Source organism: Pelecanus crispus, chromosome 1 (assembly GCF_030463565.1).
Source record: "Pelecanus crispus isolate bPelCri1 chromosome 1, bPelCri1.pri, whole genome shotgun sequence".
Classification (NCBI taxonomy): Eukaryota; Metazoa; Chordata; class Aves; order Pelecaniformes; family Pelecanidae; genus Pelecanus; species Pelecanus crispus.
The window spans coordinates 65,522,562-65,542,624 of NC_134643.1; the positions used below are offsets into that span (position 1 = coordinate 65,522,562).

The 20,063-nt window shown below is 42.7% G+C and overlaps 1 protein-coding gene across 1 annotated transcript; it reads right to left on the reverse strand.

The window, feature by feature from the left end:
* Positions 1-932: 932 nt before the first annotated feature.
* On the reverse strand, positions 933-19,605 carry SLC37A3 (solute carrier family 37 member 3). The gene is made up of 14 exons (XM_009491695.2): positions 19,505-19,605; positions 18,422-18,536; positions 15,983-16,075; positions 15,397-15,480; positions 14,050-14,195; positions 13,307-13,403; positions 12,113-12,197; positions 10,862-11,043; positions 8,170-8,311; positions 6,816-6,917; positions 4,834-4,881; positions 3,712-3,863; positions 1,888-1,953; positions 933-1,025 (listed from the first exon to the last, which is right to left on the reverse strand). The coding sequence occupies exons 1-14, from the start codon at positions 19,603-19,605 to the stop codon at positions 933-935; spliced, it is 1,506 nt and encodes a 501-aa protein (XP_009489970.2).
* Positions 19,606-20,063: the final 458 nt, after the last annotated feature.

Below are 20,063 nucleotides of genomic sequence, written 5' to 3' on the forward strand. Positions count from 1 at the left end.
CTGGAGATAAGCAATTGTCCAATGAGTATATAATCAGTGACACCAGCTTCCTTCAGAGGGTCACCTGACAGTCCCATTTTGGTCAGTATTGATCAGAGTTCAAATAACAAAGCAGCAGTGAAAGTATTTATGTCCCATTACTGATCCCCAAAGCCATTCAAGGATCCTTTAGACACAAAGGATCCATTAAGGCTTAGTCTCAGAGATCAAAGTATTGCACACTATTTGTCTGCTTAAATAGTTAAAAACCGAAATCTCATTTCCCAGAGATTAGTAGCATTATTGTTACTCTTAAAAAAAAAATGCTAAAAACAAATATGGAGGTAACTTCTCCATGTGAATCTACTGGAATATGTGACAGTTAATAGCTAGGGATAGCAGAGGTCCGTCTGTGCAGAGATTGAGCAACAGCATTTTTTTAAACAACTGGACAGCACAAATTCCAAATAATTATTTTTGCCCTTTCTAAAAGCTAAAGTGATCGTAAATTTAGACTACCCATGAAATGCAATGTATGATTTCACTGGCACAACAGAGCATCAAAATTCATTGCAAGACAGCCTCTCCACTGTCAGTTTTAAACAGACGACCTTTGGTCAGGACATCCAGAAATAAATAAGAGGGTATAGCAGTGAGACCACCCAACAGAAGACCCTAGTGTGACTGCTGACGTGGAAGATTCTGGCAGGCCGGGACAATCCACCAGTCCCGTGGATTGTCTAGCTTAGGTCAGCAGCTCCACGATGTGGGTGGTCTCAGGACGGGTATTTGGTACTTCACTATTGAGCTTGCAAAGGCAGGTCAATCAAGTCTTGCAGAGCCATTTTGAATTAGTCCAAACCTGGAGGATGTAAGAAACAAGTCTCCCAGAGTTTTGATTAGTGTCCCAGCTGTCAGGTCCGTCCAACAGTCCTTCTAGAGGCAAGCAGAAGTCACTCAGCCAGCATTCGCAGGCGCCGCTCATGCAGAAGCAATTTGATCTCCCTCACTATTAATGGTGAAATGAACAGGACTGTTGAGCTCGTCTGTGAAAAGAAGCATATTCAGGACAATTAGCACAGAGCAACCATAGCTGCAGCCATCCTGCGCTCCAATGTGCGTTCAAGGTCTCCCCAGGAAGATACAGGCTAAGAGAAGTGATGACAAAGTGGCACAGCAGATGGAAGGACTGAGCTTGCAGGAAAGCTCATACAATTTCAGCTGTCATCATCTTCTTTTCATAAAGAAGATGAGCTCTTCAACTCCTCAACGGTGTTCCTCCCGGCCACCTCTGCCACTTACCAAAGTGGCCTTTTCCCTTGTCAGCACAGATGCAAAGACAATTCCTGGCACTTCTGGCAGGGAGGAACAGGTGAATTGTACAGCATTCACCACTGTGGCAATGCTGAGGAGATCAGGGCCTGAATGGGCTTCTCCCCCATCATATACCAGGGCAAGGCATTTTCATTTTAGTTTCAAGATCCTCATCACTTCTTCCACTAATCTTCAAGGGCTAACAAACATGCAGCTTAACTTCAGCTCCCTGAAAGTATGAGGAACTATGTATTATCATGGAGATGAAGGAGGAAAAAGTCCTGCCCTGGAAGTCAGTCAGGTGGTATGAGCTTTAGGAAATGCATACAGGTATTTTTAAAGCAAGTATTTTTGTGCCTCTGCTACAATCTCAGTTCCTGTTGGCCAACGTGACTTTAAAGGATCCAAAATGAACCCAGCTGATTTAGACACCTTGAGGCAAAGGCACACTACAGACCACTGAGAATGGCATCAGAGTTTGCAGCTGCTGCAGAAATAGATTGCATGTCTAAGTCACAATTTCCAGCTTCTCACAAAAACTTTCTATTGCAAATTGAACTTTGACAAAGAATTTTAAAAAAGGAGATTTCTTACCATTAGAATAAAGAAATAGAAAACCCACATCCATCCCAGGTTCTCCTGGATCAAAGACACTAGATACTAAAAAGAAAGGCGAAAAAAATTATTCAAACTGGGAAGATAAGCCTGACTTTCAGGCATTACTCTTTCATTTTCTAGAATTTGTGGGCTATTAACACTCCATACAGAGCTGATCACAAAACCTTCCAGCTGATCTTCTCCTGTCAGAAGAGATGACTCAGGACAGCAGCCTTTCTGTATAAAACCCACAGTCTCAGCAAAGCAGAGATGCCATCCTGAAGCTTTACAGTAACTCACAGCAGCATAAAGACAGAACTGAACTACAGTTTCAAAGGGTGACAAATTGACTCCGCTGAATACAAGGTTTTTGCACAGAACACTGGGACATAAGTGGATGTAAGTACTCTCAGATCTAAAAGCTCTAGAATGGCTTATAAATTACACAGGACGCATTTTCAAGAGCTGTGCAACCACTAACTACTTAACCCTTCATTGCAGGCAAGACACTTGAGACTACAGTCTGTTCTGAACTACATCCTAGTTCAGTAGGACTACACAGGCTACAAAAAAGAAATGTATTCTCTATTAGCAGATTTATATTCAGATGCTGTACAAGGGCCTCCCTTCTTCGCTACTGCGTATATTAGCACAAAACAGGATCTGAATTTCTAACGTTCATTGTGCGTTTGCTGTTATTCACCCACCCCCAGAATGACATCATGGTTGTCTCTGTTGAAATAAATGTTAGAATGGGAGGCAGGTGGAATTTTTCAGAACTAAAGACCCAATTTTTATGATGACGTAAATTTGAATGGTATGTGTGTGGAAAGACAGAAACACTGTAGACAATGCAAGAAGAACACTGAGTGTAACAGTACACTTTAAGATATCCAGAAAGCACTTGTAATTTTCCATATTTAATGGAGCTAAGTGGCATCTTTCCTATGAAATAGAGACTGAATGATTGCATGTATCAGGCAATCAATGGCAAGTACAAACCCAGATCCCTTTCCAGAAAAGAAACTTGTATGCTTTGCCAGCACCCTTGGTATTTTACCAGCACTAGAGGATGCCTGGAATAGAACTGGCTCCAATCTTTCTATTAAATCCTCCCCTCCCCAAAGTACCACTGTGTTCTTCCACATAGTTAACACTTGTATTTGAGAAGAAAGAATGTCCCCAGTAGGCACACTGTCAGCCTCCTTTTCTGCAACAGTCTAGTCTTTAGACCTCTGGCAGTATACTGTAAGGACTATCAAAGCAAGTGGTGCTGGATTTACAAGGTGAAGAGACAACCATAGATAAAAAGGGGAACAACAACTAAGAGCAAATTTTAAATTACTTTATAAATGCTGTAACATTCATAATAGGTATTCTAATTTTACTCAAGTTATACAGGTAATCTTTTCTTGCAAGCAAAGGCTTTGCTATTACCTTTGAACAAAAAATACCAAACAAACTTCAAAAATACTTATTTTCACTCTTTGTGAAGCTGACCTTTACTTGCTTTTGGAGTTCAGGATATGAAAGTCTCTAAAATTAATTTGAATTATGAAAGTGCCATAACATTAGCACTATGAATACTTACCTTAGTTCTTAATTAAATTGCTTCCAGTGGAAGCTTAAAACACACATGTTCCCTTGATTGTTTCTTAAATAAATAAATAATATTTTAACCCCACCCCAGCCCTCTCCTTCTCTCTCTCTCTCTCTCTCTCCCTCCATGCAGCTTTGGATTGAGGAACAAGCTAACATCTCTAACCACAACAGACTCTTTGCCTCCTTCCCCAGACCTCTGTTTTCCTTTGGTAGCCTCACCTGGCCCACTGCAGCACCAATACTGCCAGTTCCATCCACAATTCCTGTGACTGTTGCCAGAGCCTCACTGCTGCCTTTCACCAGATCCTGGCGCCCCAGGTCAGCAGAAATTGCAGAACTGATCATGTTAGAAGGGCCTCCGATGAAAAATCCTGGAAGTGCCAAGAAAAAAGCTTTGCTGCAGAACAAGCGTGAGGACAGATTCTCAACAGAACATCTTCAAAGCACAGATTTCCTATCATGCAAAGCTCAGGAAAAGGATTAAGTCTAGGGACAGTGATCACAGACTAATATAGGTAGAAGTGTACCCTCACAGCTGAAGCATGGTCACGGCATACCTTGTGCGCCTGGAGTACGCACACAGAAATTGCCAACAAGCACATTTTCATCCAACAGCAAAAACAAGGTAATTAGCTGTGACACGCTCTGCAAGAAGAGTCAGGACACACCAAACAATACAGAAAGCTACTTTTGAACAGCATGCATATACAAACCCTCAACACGAAGCAGATTTAGACACATTTCTACTTTGGAGTAGTACACCCCCATGCTAAGTAGCCTCAGTCTCCAGGGACTGGTGAAGGAGATGGAAGGGGAAAATATGCACAACAGGACAGAGTTCTGAAGTAGGAGTGTTTGAAAAGAAAGGCTCTATTCATGCAGGCTAATCTTAATTCCGTAACACAGCATAGTATGTCTGGTAGCACGCAAAGCTTGTGACCTCTCACAGTACACAGGGCATTTGGGGTTCTGACAGACAAACACCCTCAAATTGAGCTGCAGCTCATGACTTTGCCACATATACACTTCCTCACGTACCAGATCACTGTTAGGTGTTTTGGCATAAACCTGTCCTCATCATACTGAGCCAAGGCAGAGTCCTTTAGTTCCAATCCGTTATTCTATACAGTCTATATTCTATACCTCCCTCTGTAAGGCAGTTTTCCTACAGCTGTATTCCAAAAGTAACAGGAATTGGGCCCCAGCTTTAACTCTTTCTGCAAAACCAGTGGAGATGGCAGAACACACAAATGCATTGCCACCACCTGAGGCTGGTGTTACTGCTTTTTCTGCAATGTGTATATATGTCTACTAGCATAACAGTGGCATTTGATAAGATACCTGTTATTGCCATGATCACAGCATTGATAGGTTTGCTGTTTGGAGAACCTGCAAGAGAAAGACCAGATAAGTATAAATAAAACAAATGAACTTGAGAAAGCCACTTATTTAGGATCAGAAAGAAGCATGCAAACATCCAGTTTGAACTGCCCATTCAATTCACTACATAGTGACAACAATAACTTCTATGTGACTGGAGACTTGCACAGAGATTAGTCTTACCACAAAGGCATTTAGAGACTAAAGACCCAGAGTTTCCTGACAGCACTTTACAGTAGGAAAGTCACCTTTGCATTAAAATTTTCTGGAAAAAAAAAAAAATTTCTGGCTCTGGATTCCAGCCTCTTTCTATGACACAGAGCTTGCATTTACCATCCTTGAAAGTCCATTTGAAGAGCAAGAGAATCCTCCCCCTGTCTCTCTGGGGAAGTTAAGACAACTCAATCTCTCCCACCATAAAGTATTCAGCACTTGAATCACCCTTCTGCTTGTTCTGAATTTTTCCAAAATCTTTTTTAGAATACAGAGATTAGATCTGGAGGTAGTAATCCAGCAACTGCCTAAACAATGCTGCACAACAAAGTAAAAAATGCAAACCTCCATATCCTCACTCCTCCTTACAAAGCCATGCTTGGGTATCTACAGGTTCTGCTTGCCTTTCCAGGAACAGCATCATACTGTGCATGTGCAGCTGGTTTTCCACTACCATCTCTCAGTGCTTTTCAGACACTGATTTCTCAAATACCTCAATTCCTGGCATCACCTAAATTCCTTACTCACTGCTTCAACTCAGGACCCACACGTGGTCAAGTTACCATGCGTAAGGCAAGTTGCATCCCTCTTCACATATTCTCAGGCCATTATTACTCTTACGTGCAACACGCTATGAGCATGAAAAGGTTTCCTGGTTTGGCTGATGGAAATTTAATTATCACACTGCAGTAACTTTGTATCACCTGTATGAGCCTTCTGTATCTGGCTGGACAGAGCTAAGCACAAGACTCTTGGACCTCTGGCTGCTCTGCTATCTAGAACAAACTTCAAACTTCACAGCAATAATTTTATATTTGCTTCCAATTCACTTTTGAAAGTAATGAGTTAGTACAAGAGCCTACAAAACTCCACTGAACTCCACCAAACCCAATCCTTGCTATTTAAGGATTATACTTTATTGACCTCACTTTGAGACCGTCTGAGTAAGCCAGCATGCTTCTGAAAGGCACACTTGACTGTTCATGTCCAGCTCTGGCAGTGATTTCTGTCCACAGATTTCAAAGTGCTCTATAAAAGCCAGTCTCTATCGCCACCCCGTTTTGGAGGAAGACACAGAGAAGTGAAGTGGCACCCCAGTGAGTTAAAGCACTCTGGTACCACAGGACACCATGTCTGAAGACACAAAACTGTTACCCTTAGAAGAGCTTCATAGATGTTTCATAGAAATGATATCTGCCTGTCTCCTCCTACTCAGTTTTCCTGACTCCTTTCAACAAACAATCACAGAGAACTTTATTATAAAAGAAGCAGAAACTCTTCAAGTTCACCACTTACAGAAGCGTTAAGTGGTGAAGTCTAAGCTTTTGCCTCTTTGTAGTGTATATATATATATATTCCAGCACAGATACGTCCCCAGATTCTCTTTCCTCTTAGTATAGGAACACACCTGAGATTTCCTGCTCTGCCAGTTGTGGTGCTGATACAATGACAATGCCAAAAGTCTCACTGACACTGGAGAAGGATCAGTACCATAACTCACCAGTACAGGGAAATCCAACCACTCAGCTAATTCTTTTCCACCTCATTAACCAGAGAACAGATTTCTTTCTGCGCAGTGCCACACTTCAGGCAAAATAGACCAAAAGGCACCATCCTGATCCACAAGCAGTTTCAAGACCAGAAAACATAATTAGAACAGGCTGTGCTCTGGTTCTCTGTAAAAAGTACCAAATGAACCTCTTATCACTGTGCAGCAAAAGCATACTCACGGCTGTATCCAAAAAGAGAGCCTACAGCAAAGAGCAGGCTAATTGCTAGCACTGGGGCTCTCTTCTGTAGCACATCAGAAATCAAGCCCTGGATAGTCCCACCTGCAAAAAAAATAAATCATCATCAGGCTCAGGCTGCTAACACCTTGAACAAAACTCATTTCACTGAGTGCACTGGCCTCTTGCCTTCTCATCAACACACATTCTCTCTAAAATCCCAAAAACTGAGTCTCCTGCCCTTACTGCCCCAGACACAGAGACAACAGTAAACTTAAGTGGCTCAGACAGAGCAGGGAAAACTACTCATACTGTTTTCCCAGGAATTTATTACTTCTTTTTTTGTGGCACACAACTAGCCAATGCTCCTGCTTTCCTTTTCCTTCCCCTACAGGATCATCACAGCTCTAGGATCACCACAACTCTGGAGGTAAGCAAGCTTAACATTGTGGATGGTTTCTTTAACAGAAAGTGCAGGAAGAGGCAGTTCTTTTTCACAGGGAAAGCATTAGCACACAGGGGCCTCACATTCCCTGCTGTCTCACCTACTTAGGGTAGGTGCAACTAATTGCAACAAATGCCAATAGCTGATAAAAATCATCTTATGTATCATTGCTACCTCTGTAGGAACTGCTCTGCTGGTAAGAACTAGAATGTTGAGAAAGCCTAACATAGAAAAGGCCAGAGGGGCAAAAAAACTGACCATGAACAGACCAAAACAAGGATGTCCATTCTAGGAAAGCTGGACAAGGTAATAAAGCAGAAACTGAGCACAGGAAAGTGGAAGTCTAAACACATATACAATATGTTCTTTATTCTGGAGGAACAGGGTCAAATTTTGCAGCCAGCAGAAACAAGTGCAATTACATTTTATTTCTGAACATAACACAGTTGTGCCTGCTCTGCTGAGTTCTGTGCTGAGTCTGTTCTTAAAAATACAGGACAGAAGGGACAGTACAGAACCCAGTAAGTCCAGATCTACAGGTACCAGATCTACAGGTACCTGTCAGAAAGAAGTGGCAAGCAGCAGGTACACCATTCCGTACACAGCACTTTTCAAGAAGTCGCAGTGAGTAAAGAAAAATGCCCACTGGGAATAACGTCCAAGAATACAATAGTGCCCTTTAAATTGTACATAGACTCTTTAGGGGGCTCACATACTCTATGTTTTAGAAAAAAACAACCCCAAACCAAACAAAAACCAGCCAAGCAGCCACATACATAACTAGACTTTTCATATATTCAGTAAACAGCTAGATCCCACTGAACATGATTGCTCTGAGCTGCATTTGCTGTCTTTCATTTTCAAACACTAGCAGGGCAACTGCAGGAAGATGTCATTCACTTGCTCACTCACCTATGATTCCTCCCACATCATACCAGATTGAGAGCTGGTCAGCTTCTGCTTCTTTCCATCCAAAGTTGTTGCTGAGGTAGAAGGGCAGCCAGAAGAAGAATGAGTAATTCACCAGCTTCAAGCAGGCATAGGCCAAAGAGTACTGGAACAAAGAGAGGGCCAGCAAGCAGTTAGCACTTGAGAAACGCAAAGAGCGTTTCTGCTTCTTCCCGTAAAGCTCTGTATTCAGCTAAAGCTTTCAGGGGGAAGTGCTTCTGCATCTCACCTAAGAAGGCAGCATTATGAAAGCTTAATGCTGAACATCAAAGGGAACCCAGGAATACAAAAAAATCACTGTCAGGAAGGTTATTGTCTTTTCACTGAATGCAATGGGTTAAAACGCTTTCAGTGTAATCTTGAGAGGAAATGACACCAGGCTTCAAAAAATGAAGGAAATTTAATTCACCTTCTGAAGAGAAGGGAGCCAACCACGTGACATGGAACAAGCTTGAGATTTAGTCATCTGCACATCACGCTGAAAAAAGTTATGTGAAGTAGTTCCTCTGTGCTATCTTTTGCTGCTCAGAAGGCTCATCTACTTACAGCACCAGAAGAGAAAGCTTCGTTCATAATCCCCAGGCAGGTATTCCAGGACACAAAATGAAAGGTTTGGGCAAAGCTAAGCACGTGCTTCCAAACCCAGCAGCTGAGACAACCACCTGCTTTTGGCTGCTGGGCTCAAGTTCTCCTTAGCTAGCAGGAGATCTTCTTTAGAGCTTTCACACATGTGGCAAAGATTTGTTCTCTGGGATTGCTGGCCCAGCATGCAGAGGGATGAGGCACACTATTTCAGTAAGGCCACCTGATAAAGACTGACACGGCAGTTCCAGGAACCCATATTTGAAGAGGTAAACAAGGATGATGGCAGAAGAAACAACCTGTTAGAATCACAGCTTTTGAGACTCTATGTATATGTGTACATACACACTTGTCTTTGAATTTCAAAAAGCAGATCTTTTTATATATTAAACTCCACAAAGTCATCTCTTTGAATTTATATTAATAGATACATCCTTTTTAGGTGTATTATTAATGTTTTTTCACTCTTACAGGACACAAACTAATCTCCACCACACATGTAAGACACAGGGATGTTTGGTAGAGTTCTCCTGCCTCTGGGCATGAAAAGTGCACTGTACAAAGTGATATTTATTACAACATGCTTAGAAACTGTCTACCAGATTGTCTGAGTGATTAAACATTGAATTTCTAGAGGCTCAGGGTAAAGCTGTCTGTATGAAAACTCTTCCACCATATTACTCAGCAGGAGAGGAGAGGAGAGGAGAGGAACTACAGAAAAAATGTCAAATAAAGTCTTTGTAGACAAGGCTTTGGAGGTTCTCTTGGTATTTGGTCTCTCACTCATCTGACATAGTGTCCTGTTTTGGCTAGGCACTGATCTGACATCAGATAAAACTCACAGACCCAAAGGTGTTCATGTTGCTGGGTTAATGCACAGAACATGTCCTCAAAATCCCAAGTACAGAAACAGCAGCATCAGTTGTATAGTAACCCACTTATGTTCTGGCCAATGAAAAAAAAGTCACACATCAACTGAGGCAGCCTCCACCACTAAGAAATTTTGCCTAAAGGTTCTTTGTACGTCAGCACATTCTAAGCACCACCAAAACAGAGACACAGTTTATACGGCATTTAGTCATATTAGGAAAACTCATAAAACTCAAGATGGGCATGCTTTCTTTTGCCATCCCTCAACCAAGGCCTTAACAACAGAATTGTGGTTGTCCAGCACTCTAAACACTGACAATCTACTCATCCCTTCTAGATTTTGTGTTGCCTTACTCACAACAACCAACCACTTTACTCATTAAGGGTATCCAACAATACTGTCCATTCAGTAGTTCTGCTTCATGATCAAATCCAGGCAGCTCACACTGTATTACTGAGCCAGCCACCCTGACCCCATTCTTGTACTGGTTCTAATATTCAGGGGGCACACAGCCCACTGACACAGAAAGTTAACATTGTTTTTTAATGGCAGGTTAATTCTTCAGCTGAACCAAATCCATGAATTAAGCAATACTGCTGATGCAGAAGTACAAGTTCTCACGCAAGGGACAGGATGAGGATATGTGGAAACCACATCACCAGGCCTTGCTTCCAGTTTTTTTATAAAAAACACACCTACTTTGCCACGTTACACCATGCTGACTAAGGCTTTTCAGGCCAGCTTTCTGCTTTAAGGCAACTAAAAAAACCAAATCTCAGTATCAGTGCCACAGAGTTGTGTGTGATGCTCAGCTAGCAGCAAGAATCCCATTCCTCAGGGCAGCACAGCTACCTTACCAAGAAAGCATCCTACAGCCACCCTTGCTCATGGCCTCCCTTCTAAATTCAGCAGCAAAAAGGGCAGGATCTCTGCTGCCCTTAGTTGGCTCATTACATGCACTAAATGAAGCAGGAGTCTGATGGGAAGAGCAACATGCAACCACATACCCAGACAGTGTTATAATCCACACGCACAAGGATAATGGTCCCAACCCCAAGCTTTTAACAGCATAAATCAGATGTCAACAACTACAACACATGGTCAACATATTAACAATTATGTCAACAAATGCTGACAACACAACAAGTCTGCTTTATGTTTAACAACGTAAATCAGATCTCACTCAAGAATCTGCGTCCTCACCAGTACTACACCCGGAAGGCAACAAGCCTGGACAAAGCCAATGGCCTTTGGCTGGTTGTCAGCGTCAGTTGCTTGAATAGAGTAATTCCGGTCATCATCATCTGCATCATCATTGCCCATTAAAGGTCTGTTGGCATCTTCCTCCACACCGCCATCTTCATCTGCTCCAAGCTCAGGGAGGCCTAAGTTTTACAAGGGATATGCAACAGAAAAAACGGACCACAGCCTGTTCACCCTCTCCCCACTCTAAAACTATGCTCGCTTCTTTTAAGCAATTCTCCCTTCTAGCAATTCCCTTGCTCTCCCATACCTCCATCCTCCTTTGGCTTAGAAACTCTTCTAGATGGTGTTCTGCAGTGTCGCCAGTTTCTACCCTTTGTCTTCTAGCGCTCTTGAAAGTATTCTGTCTGATCCTGGCGTCCGCTTTTTCTGTTCTGAGTGTCTGGCCATTAGTTGGAAGACACAACAAATTAGTGCATTTCCCCCCTTACTTAGTGGTTGGGATCCTCGGACCTGGCTCCTGGGTACCACCTCCCTTGAGCATGGAGGCTGAGTGTACCAGCAACTACTCAGACAGCTACTGCCTGTTAATGCCTCCGCTGGAATGGAAACCCTGGAAACTGCACTGTGCTTGCTGGGCTGCTGAGTGCTCTTATGAGCACTCTTTATGGTAGCTTTAGTGCTACCAACTTTATAGCCTTTGCAGGCACCTGGGAAACCTCCTCCATGGCCCTGTCAAAGCCCAAAAGTTCTTTTGTTTTCCTGTTACACTTTGGCTTGCCTAACATCTTCTCAGAGAAGGATCATATCCAACCTGACAGGTATTTAACCGGCTACAGGAGCCCTGCAGACAAAAAGTACTTTCTCTTCCCACTGCACAGTTAAGGCTTGCCATAGTTTTCTCCTACAATAGCTAGTTATCAGTTTGCCTATTGTTCCTTTAAAAAATACTGATTTTCTAGGTGAAGACAGACTGATAATTAGGCACATCCTAATGGAGATGTTAGAGCCAGGTTGTTTTTATTTTGCTTTTTAAAGTATCCAGACCCTATACACGATGCACAGTGGCATTCAGTGTGATCTTGGCGAGTGAAGCATTTGCTCCATTAAATAAACTGAAGTGCAACACCATTTTACAAGAGCCCTGAGGATAAGTGCTGTCAGAACGAGCAGTGCGTTTAGTACTATATGGAAAGCTGCAGATCTGCTTTCCATGAAGGGACTGAAATGCTACAACCCTCTTCTACTTACCCACTTCCTTTGGAGATGTCAGGAGCCCAAAGAAGACAATGACTCCTCCAGCAAACTGTACTGAGGCAGTCACCAAGAAAGCATACTGAAGATAAGTAAAAGATTATTATTTAACACACTTTCAGTCACATAGGCTTCCCTGACTAATGAGGGTTTCTTTACATTCCAGCCTTGTCAGAGAGTAAACACAGCTACAACAACCCACACTACATCCATAGAACTTGGAAACAAGTGATCTCTGCATCTCCTCAACAGACTGTTCTATCTAGGCTGAAAGACCACACTGAAACAGCTGGTCTAGTGTACTAAGGTGACAGCAGTGAGGAAGGAGCTCACCCAACACAACCACAGATCCAGCTATATTGGAAGGGACTGCTCAAAGAAGGGTCTAAGACCAAATTCAGACCAGGTTGCTCAGGGCTTTGTTCAATCAGGTCTTGAAATCCTCCAAAGACAGATCCTACAGGCTCTGGCCCCTTGTTCCAATGCTTAACTAACTTCACAGTGAAACAGTTTTCCAAACATCCAGTTGGAACCGTCCCTGCTTCACTTTATACCCTCTGCTTTTTAGCTCTCTCACCGTGCAACCCAGGAAAGCGTTTGGCTCTGATTTCTCAGCAATCTTCTCACAGGCTTTGGAAGGATGCTATTGGTACCCTAAGCCTCCTCATCTCCAGAGTGACAAGCTCAGCTCTGTTAGCCTGTCCTCATAAGTCACACGCTGCAAGATGCGCTGGTTCACTTACATTCCTGGTATTCAATTGCCTGCCTGCCACATTACAGCAACATAGTGTGTGTCTGGCCTCTTCCCAGTTACAGAAGCCATGCCTCCACGCCTGTCAGAACCTCACTGCTATTCAGCAGTAGTGACTTCAGTTAAGTGATAACCCGTGATGGATGACTCTGAAGAGCACTTTAAGCCACCCAAATGAGAAGAGGGTATACTATGACACTAGGGCTCTTCAATAACATCAGTCCCATTTACAGAGAAGTCTCAGGCTCATTTCTCCCAACTTGGAAGGGTCAGAAAAGGAATACCCTTTCTATTCTGCCTACTGCTTGCTACCACAGAATTCAGGAAGATGAAACTGGACACTCTGAGCCTGTTACCTCTCAGAGACAGGATAATAAACTAGTTTCTCATAACCCAATCAGACATGCAGTCCTAGCTAGAAGCCAGACAGCAATACCTACCTCATAGCCGTATTTGAGAACACAGGAGGCAAGGAATGCCCCGAGGATATTTCCCACAGATGCACAGGCACTCCAGAGTCCAAACACAAAACCTCTCCTGCAGAAGGGGAAGAAAATTTGAAAAAGGCAATGCTCCTAATGTCACCTCTCCTCACAAGACAAAGATGTAACATTTGAGTGAACTTAAACTTATGAATAGAGTTACAGCATTCTCCCAGTCCACTTCAAAGAGACTCAAAGGTCACTTAAAACACAACACAGAATAACTTGGAGGTACCAAATAGATAAGCGAGGAATGTTCTATCCTGAAACGTCTGTGTTACAGCAGAGGTGAACTGGCAACAACAGGGTTACAAGCTCTGGCTAGAGCTCATCTGCAATACCCTCAAGTGACAGAGTTGAACCTACAACAAGTCAGTTTCCATTCGGTCTCTTCAGCGGTAAGTAGACAGAAACAGGTTTTCCAGTGGCAGGAAAATTCAAATTTAGCCACTCTGCACTATGAGACTTTTGAAGTTTGAACCTGTGCCTTTAACACACACAACTGTGTTCACACCAAGCTGTTCTGTGGCTCCAGAAAACAACAACAAAAAAAAAGAGATAATAGTAACAAGTATGGCATATTTTGTCCCACATAACTGGAATTCTGACCTAACAGTTGGCCTTTTTGGTTTGAGACTTTCAGCTCAATCTGCTACTCAGCAGGTCAGGTTAAGTGAGTCACTGAAGAAAACTCAACTTACCCAGCTTTTCCAAACCAATTGCCCATGACAGCAACCACACAGGGCCAACCAGTGGACTGCAGCAAGCCATTCACAACCCAGAGACAGCAGTAGAACCACTTGTTGTAGAAATGCAGCCATTCTGTGAGTGTGCCAAAGAGGAATACCTAGAGAGGAGGGGGGAGGGGAAAAAAAGCGAAGAAACCCTGAGGCTCTGCTGAAAACCAGGCAGGAGTGGGGTCCTAAAAAGAAATAACATTTCAGGGAGAAGGTCCCCCGAAGGGGCCAGGCCAGAAGCAAGCTTGGCATTGTTTAAGAAACAGCTCAGAGCTAACAGCACCCTCTGCTGAGCCACCACAGCACTGACTCCAGAGCCCAAACTACTCCAGAGACAAATGTGCCGTCATGGCACTTCCACTCCAAAAGACTTTTATCTTTGTAAACAGCATAGTTACAACAGGAGAGAAGAGACAAATACTTCCAGTAACACCACTAAAAATACAGTAGCCTCTTGATCTGCTGTTGTACTGATGTCTGAACCCACAAGGCTCTATGCAAACACAAAACCCTCCGCAGTCATTTATCTTAGCAAAATTTAACATAAAATACTACAGCCAGGTCTCAAATTACTAAGAGCCCTAACCCAAACTAGCCAAAATAAACACACTTTGTGGCACACTGTGCTTGACACATGTCTGTGGTCATGTGTTTGCGGAACACAATAGGCCATAGTGGGGTTTCTAGGTGCTGGGTAAATCAAAAGCACTCCACACATTTTACCACTACTTTAATAACCAGAAAACCACAATGAGATAAAACTGATTCATATTTAACTGCAGTGACTTGAACCTGAAGAACCCTTTTGTTTTAAGCAGACTTTTTTTTGACACATGCCCTCCCAGCAATTACAAATTAAGTAAAATGAATGCTCAGTATTGTTAGCATGTCCTTTCAAGAACGGAGCAAAGATTGCGTTTGGAAGCAAAAGTCTTGATGACAACGTATGTGGACTAGGAAAACAGTTATAATACAAAACACTCCCCAGAAGTCCAAATACACCAATCTTGTACAAAAGCTGTTCATCAAGTCTCTAGACGGTGCCTCAAACTTAGGAATTTCCTTCTGACACAGTATCCATAAATAGGTATTTCAGGAAGAGTTGAGTCATCTAGTGTAGCTCTATGCTTTAGACAATGCAATAAGTGCATCCAGGACAAAGTTTTAAACACAGACTTTGAGACCACTGAGGTACAGCTACGGCTCATGGGCAGATTCACACAGAAACAGAGCGCCTTCTCCCCTGAAGTAAAACCCTATCCAGAAACCCTAAGCGAGATTTCTAGATCACTCTTGTATGTTCCGACTTACCACTAGAGCAGAGGAACACATGCCAAAAGCCAAAACCCAGCGTAAATTCAGGCGATCGCCAACTATGCCACTGACAAAGAGACCCTAAGAACAAAACACAGCATTAAATAAAGCCACGAGATTTGCATCTGTTATCTGCAAGAATTAAAGTCATGTAGAAGGGTCATGCTGATCCAAACATTGCTGTTATACCAACTTACAGTTCGATTCTAACCACTTCTTCCACCACCAAAGAAACACTGCTCATAGTTGTTCATTAGATTTCTTATTTTTAAAACAAATTAGCTGAGAACTCTTGGAGAGATGAGAACTAGGCCTCCCACCCACTGGTGATAGGGGTGTGAGGAATTCTGAAGTGACAGTATTTCTCTTGCATTTGTTAACAAACATCTTGACATGGGTGACAGGCATGGACAGAACTAACAGAAATTGAAGGAAAAAAATCTGCTCCTGAACTAAGCTTTTTAACCACATTAGTGCTAGGCAAGTCCAAGAAGGGGATACTGTTCATCTACTTCAAATGTGGGTGTGATCATCCCAATAATATTCAACCAAAGCTTAGCAGCTTTGGGTTAGTTTTACTCACCATAGCATAGGAGAACAAAAAGATAGTGTCCAATGTCCCCAAGAAGAGAGTTGCTGCTTCTGCATTTGGAAATAAATGGCTGCTGTTCCAGAGCTACAGAGAGAAAATTTTAACAGGTAAACAGGGAGAGGCATAGCTGATTCTACTCTTTTTCAATGGAAACCCGAACTCCAAAGCAGAACAGCATCTGGCCCCAGCAACCTCCCATTCCTCCAATACTTTAATTATCAAATCAAGAACAATTCTGGCATTATCTACTGCAGAAAATGTCCACTGCCACTTCATCTCACTTCTAAAGGGCAAGCTAGCAAACCAGAAGTGAGAAATGCTCGTTCCACCTGGATCAAGACAAATGACTGGCAAAACAAACCCTATTTCTAACAAGCATGCATCTGTTAGACAGCTTCTTACACAGAAACACCGATGAGCATCTTGATGAATAATACAACAAAGGCATATTCTGTTTTATGTGCAGTGTCTCTTCTGTACTTACCTTGCTGTCTTCACTAAATGAATAATTCCCTGCAAGTATTTGTGGCAGCAACCATAATAAGAAATGACAGACCACAAAGAGAAAAGAACACAAAAGGAACAAGGGGAAGAAGTAGACTGGTTGGAAACTATTTACAATGAACTCCAGTCACTAATGTTGTGATTTTTTGCATTTACCCTGAGTTTCATTTTACCTTCAATATGATAAAAAAAAAAAAAAAGGGGGGGGGGGGGGGAAGACTCAATTGTCCGCAAACTAAGATTAGTGACATCAGCTGAAAATAGCAAGCTTTGAGGATGACTTGAAGAAAGAATGAAGTTAATCAGGACAAAGTTTTGTTTCCCCCCCACCATGCTTCCATTAGAAAACAAACCAACCAACCAACCCAATCCAAACCTGACTATGGATGCGCCTAACTCAAATATCAACAGTTTTAGTTCTACCTCTCCAGGAGAGCATCCTGTACAGACAACACTAATTACACATCCACTTAGTTTACAAGTTGTAACACTGGTAAGACCTTTGACACAGCTTCTGCATAAGTCTCATGTGTCCAAGAAAACTAATAAATCCCTTAATACTTTTAGCCATTTGATGCCACCAATACCTACTTACACCAGTAGCTTTCAATTTTTAAACAGAGATCCCTGGAGGTCAAGCTATTAAGAGTCTTAGAAAGATAAGAGAATCAAACCTTTTGTGATTAGGCTTAAATTCATTAAACAACCTCCGCAGAACTCACAAATCTTTAAAGGCTGAAAAGCATAGATCTAAGTTGTCCTTCTAATAAAATGATACTAGGGCCTACTCACAAAACAATTGCAAAACATTTTGTTATACTTTAAAAAAATATTTTTAAGTATAAAAATAAAGAACAGCTGTAGTTAAAAAGATATACCAAAGTCCAAAACTGATAGCACGACTTCTCTGTTCATGTCCTTCATCTGTTCTATCAATTTCCCAGAACGCACTTTACTGTTAACTGACATAACCTAAATTGATACCAAAAGGACCATTTTGACCATTCTCCTTGATCAGACACATACACCTCAACATCCAGCAAACACTAAATCCTCTATATATAAAAAAAAAAAAAAATCAAAACAGCTTCCAAAATATATTAGTAGTTTGAATGCCAGTTAAGGAACTAAATATAAACGCTTTGTAGTTCATTTTAGCATCCCCAAGATGCTCACTCCTTTTTGTCATACTATAAAATCCTGAACACATTACAGGTCCAATTTACTGTTTTCAGTTATGACAAAAAGTCAGCATTTATCATCCCTCAGTCAAACATTCAAATAACTGATGATTTCTAATGCAAACACCCAAGTAACTGACATGGAACTCCCTGCTCTAATAGATCTCATGGCCTGCGACCAAGCTGTTAATATAAGATTTCTTCCACTTCTCAAAAGCATCTGGACAAGCCACTGCTAAAAACAAGCATGCCCCTCAAAGGACTATGGGTAGGAGCCAGGAGGTAGTTCTTGCATTCCCATTTGTGAGGTGCAAGCAGTATACAACTTCCTTTTCTGCAAGCAAACACTGCCAAAACTCACACCGCTTTCACTGAAACTAGGATTTTACAGACAAGGGGTACTGGATGTTCAGCATTTTTAGAAATCAGACCTTTTAGATGCAAGATAAAATGTCATACTTCAGTATCAATTTAGGATAAGCCGCTAGTACTTTCAGATGGCTTTCTTCTCTCCTGCTTTGGCTATTCTTTTAACAGAGTAGCAAGGAGCAGCACTGCCACAGAAGAAAGGCACAGCCAGGGTTTTACAGAGATCTCTGTAAGCCCATTAACTGCTCTCGTTTATTGCTCACATTCTGAGAAGTATCCCTGATGGACACTTAAAGGGGCCTCTTCAGCACCACAAGCTCAGCATACTGGAAGTTCCACATCTTTCTTTGCTCTTGCCTATCCCTTGGGTCCTTACCTCATACGGCCGGAGCTCAGGAGCCGTGCTGTTTAGGCAGGAGGGAGTCCATTGGCTGGAAATGCTGACTTTGACATTACTGAATGTCTTTCTGGAAGCATGGAGCAGGGAATAACTGCCATAAAACACACAAGCACAGGTTGGTCAAATCTTCTCTGGAGGTCAAGTGAGAAAGGGTGGGACTCAAAATACAGATACATCCTGTCTAAGCAGGCAGCATAGCAGAGGACTGGCAGTTTTGGAGACAGCAGTCAGCAATTGGAACCCCCAAATTATGGGTAGACACACTGATTTTAGCGGGGAGTTGTGAAATAGGGTCTTGACTGGAAAGGACCTCCTCTTTTATTTTCAAAAGAGAAGGTGACTGTGCAACAACAATTAGGTACCTCAGGAAAACAAACAAAATAAAGAGAAAAGAGAAGATGCGCTCATCTGGCTAACCACCATTACAAATGCTCTTCCAGAGACAGATTAGGTGTCAGTGGCAGTATTGCTGTGAGGTTCAAAGGATATCAGCACGGCGAAGTTTGTAAGGAGAGGCAGTATGGTATTCCAGCTGTTCTCAGCTAGTGCAAAAGACAGGCTTTCAACAAACAAATCTAGTAGACCTTCAGATCCGAAGCAGTGACCTCTCTGTTCTAGAGGCCTGTCCACCCTCTGCAAACAGCACTTTCAGGAGAGAAGAGGACCTCAGAAGCAACAACAGCACATTCCACCAGTCGGAACAGGCATTAGAGTTCCAGGCATCAGGGTTTGCTTCCTTCCTCATTTCAGCTAGCTCCTCCCTACACCCACCCACATTCACTCTTCTGCAACAGACTGCTGCCGGCTTGGCACAGTCAGCCTCACCTTTGGTGCAAGCCCTGTTTGGGGTTGGATTCCCCAGGGGCATAGCACACTTAGCTCCACTACTGCATGACTCCCAGCTCGATTAGTACTGCCAGCTTTTAAGTTTGTTTTCAAGGATCACAGCCAAAGGTTAAGACTATTTCCCTACCTTCATTCTCCTTCTTTGGACATGCCCTCACCTCCCCAAATTCAGTGAGATGAACACTTCTCTGTGCAGAGGTACACTCAACCTACCTGAAGAAGGTCAGCAGGAACACCACAATGTGATGGTGGGTGCAATGGGACACAAGGCCTCTGTTCGCAGGCTGCCTCCGTAAGCTTCCAGGCAAAGCCATCCTGCTCCTGCCCTTGGCCACAAAGGCTGGATGGTGCTTAGGTCATTTTTCTTCCAACTTAAACAGAAAGAAGTGGGCAGGGAAGGGGGGGAAAAAAAAAAAACCAAACCATATTTGAATTAACACACATGTATAAAATACAGCTGTGTTCCCCAAACAGCTGGAATTCAGCAGGAACAACTCTATGACACTCCTTCCCAATTTGTTTCACATCACTACCCATCTCATCACCTGTACATGCCCTGACACCTTCTATGCCCAGAAACATCTTTTTACTCCCATTCTCCCATTCACCCAGTACCCCTGTGGTTATCCTCCAACACACTTCTTTTCTGTTCCCCTCCCAGCAGATGCCTCTTCAGTGCCCATCACTAAAGGGGTTCCCCCAGGATCCACCTACTTCCAGTGTTCCCATGTTAAAGACCATTCTGCACCTTTTAACATACACGGTGCACTAC

What these genes read in the sequence shown, in the direction of transcription:
- SLC37A3 (XM_009491695.2), bottom strand. Translation starts at nt 19,605, where the DNA reads ATGGCTTTGCCTGGAAGCTTACGGAGGCAGCCTGCGAACAGAGGCCTT. An exon ending in AATTGGTTTGGAAAAGCTGG is followed by an intron (nt 13,404 to 14,049) that starts GTAAGTTGAGTT and finishes CCCCTTCTGCAG; the next exon opens with GAGAGGTTTTGTGTTTGGAC. An exon ending in TCTATTTCTTTATTCTAATG is followed by an intron (nt 1,026 to 1,887) that starts GTAAGAAATCTC and finishes TTCTTTTCACAG; the next exon opens with ACGAGCTCAACAGTCCTGTT.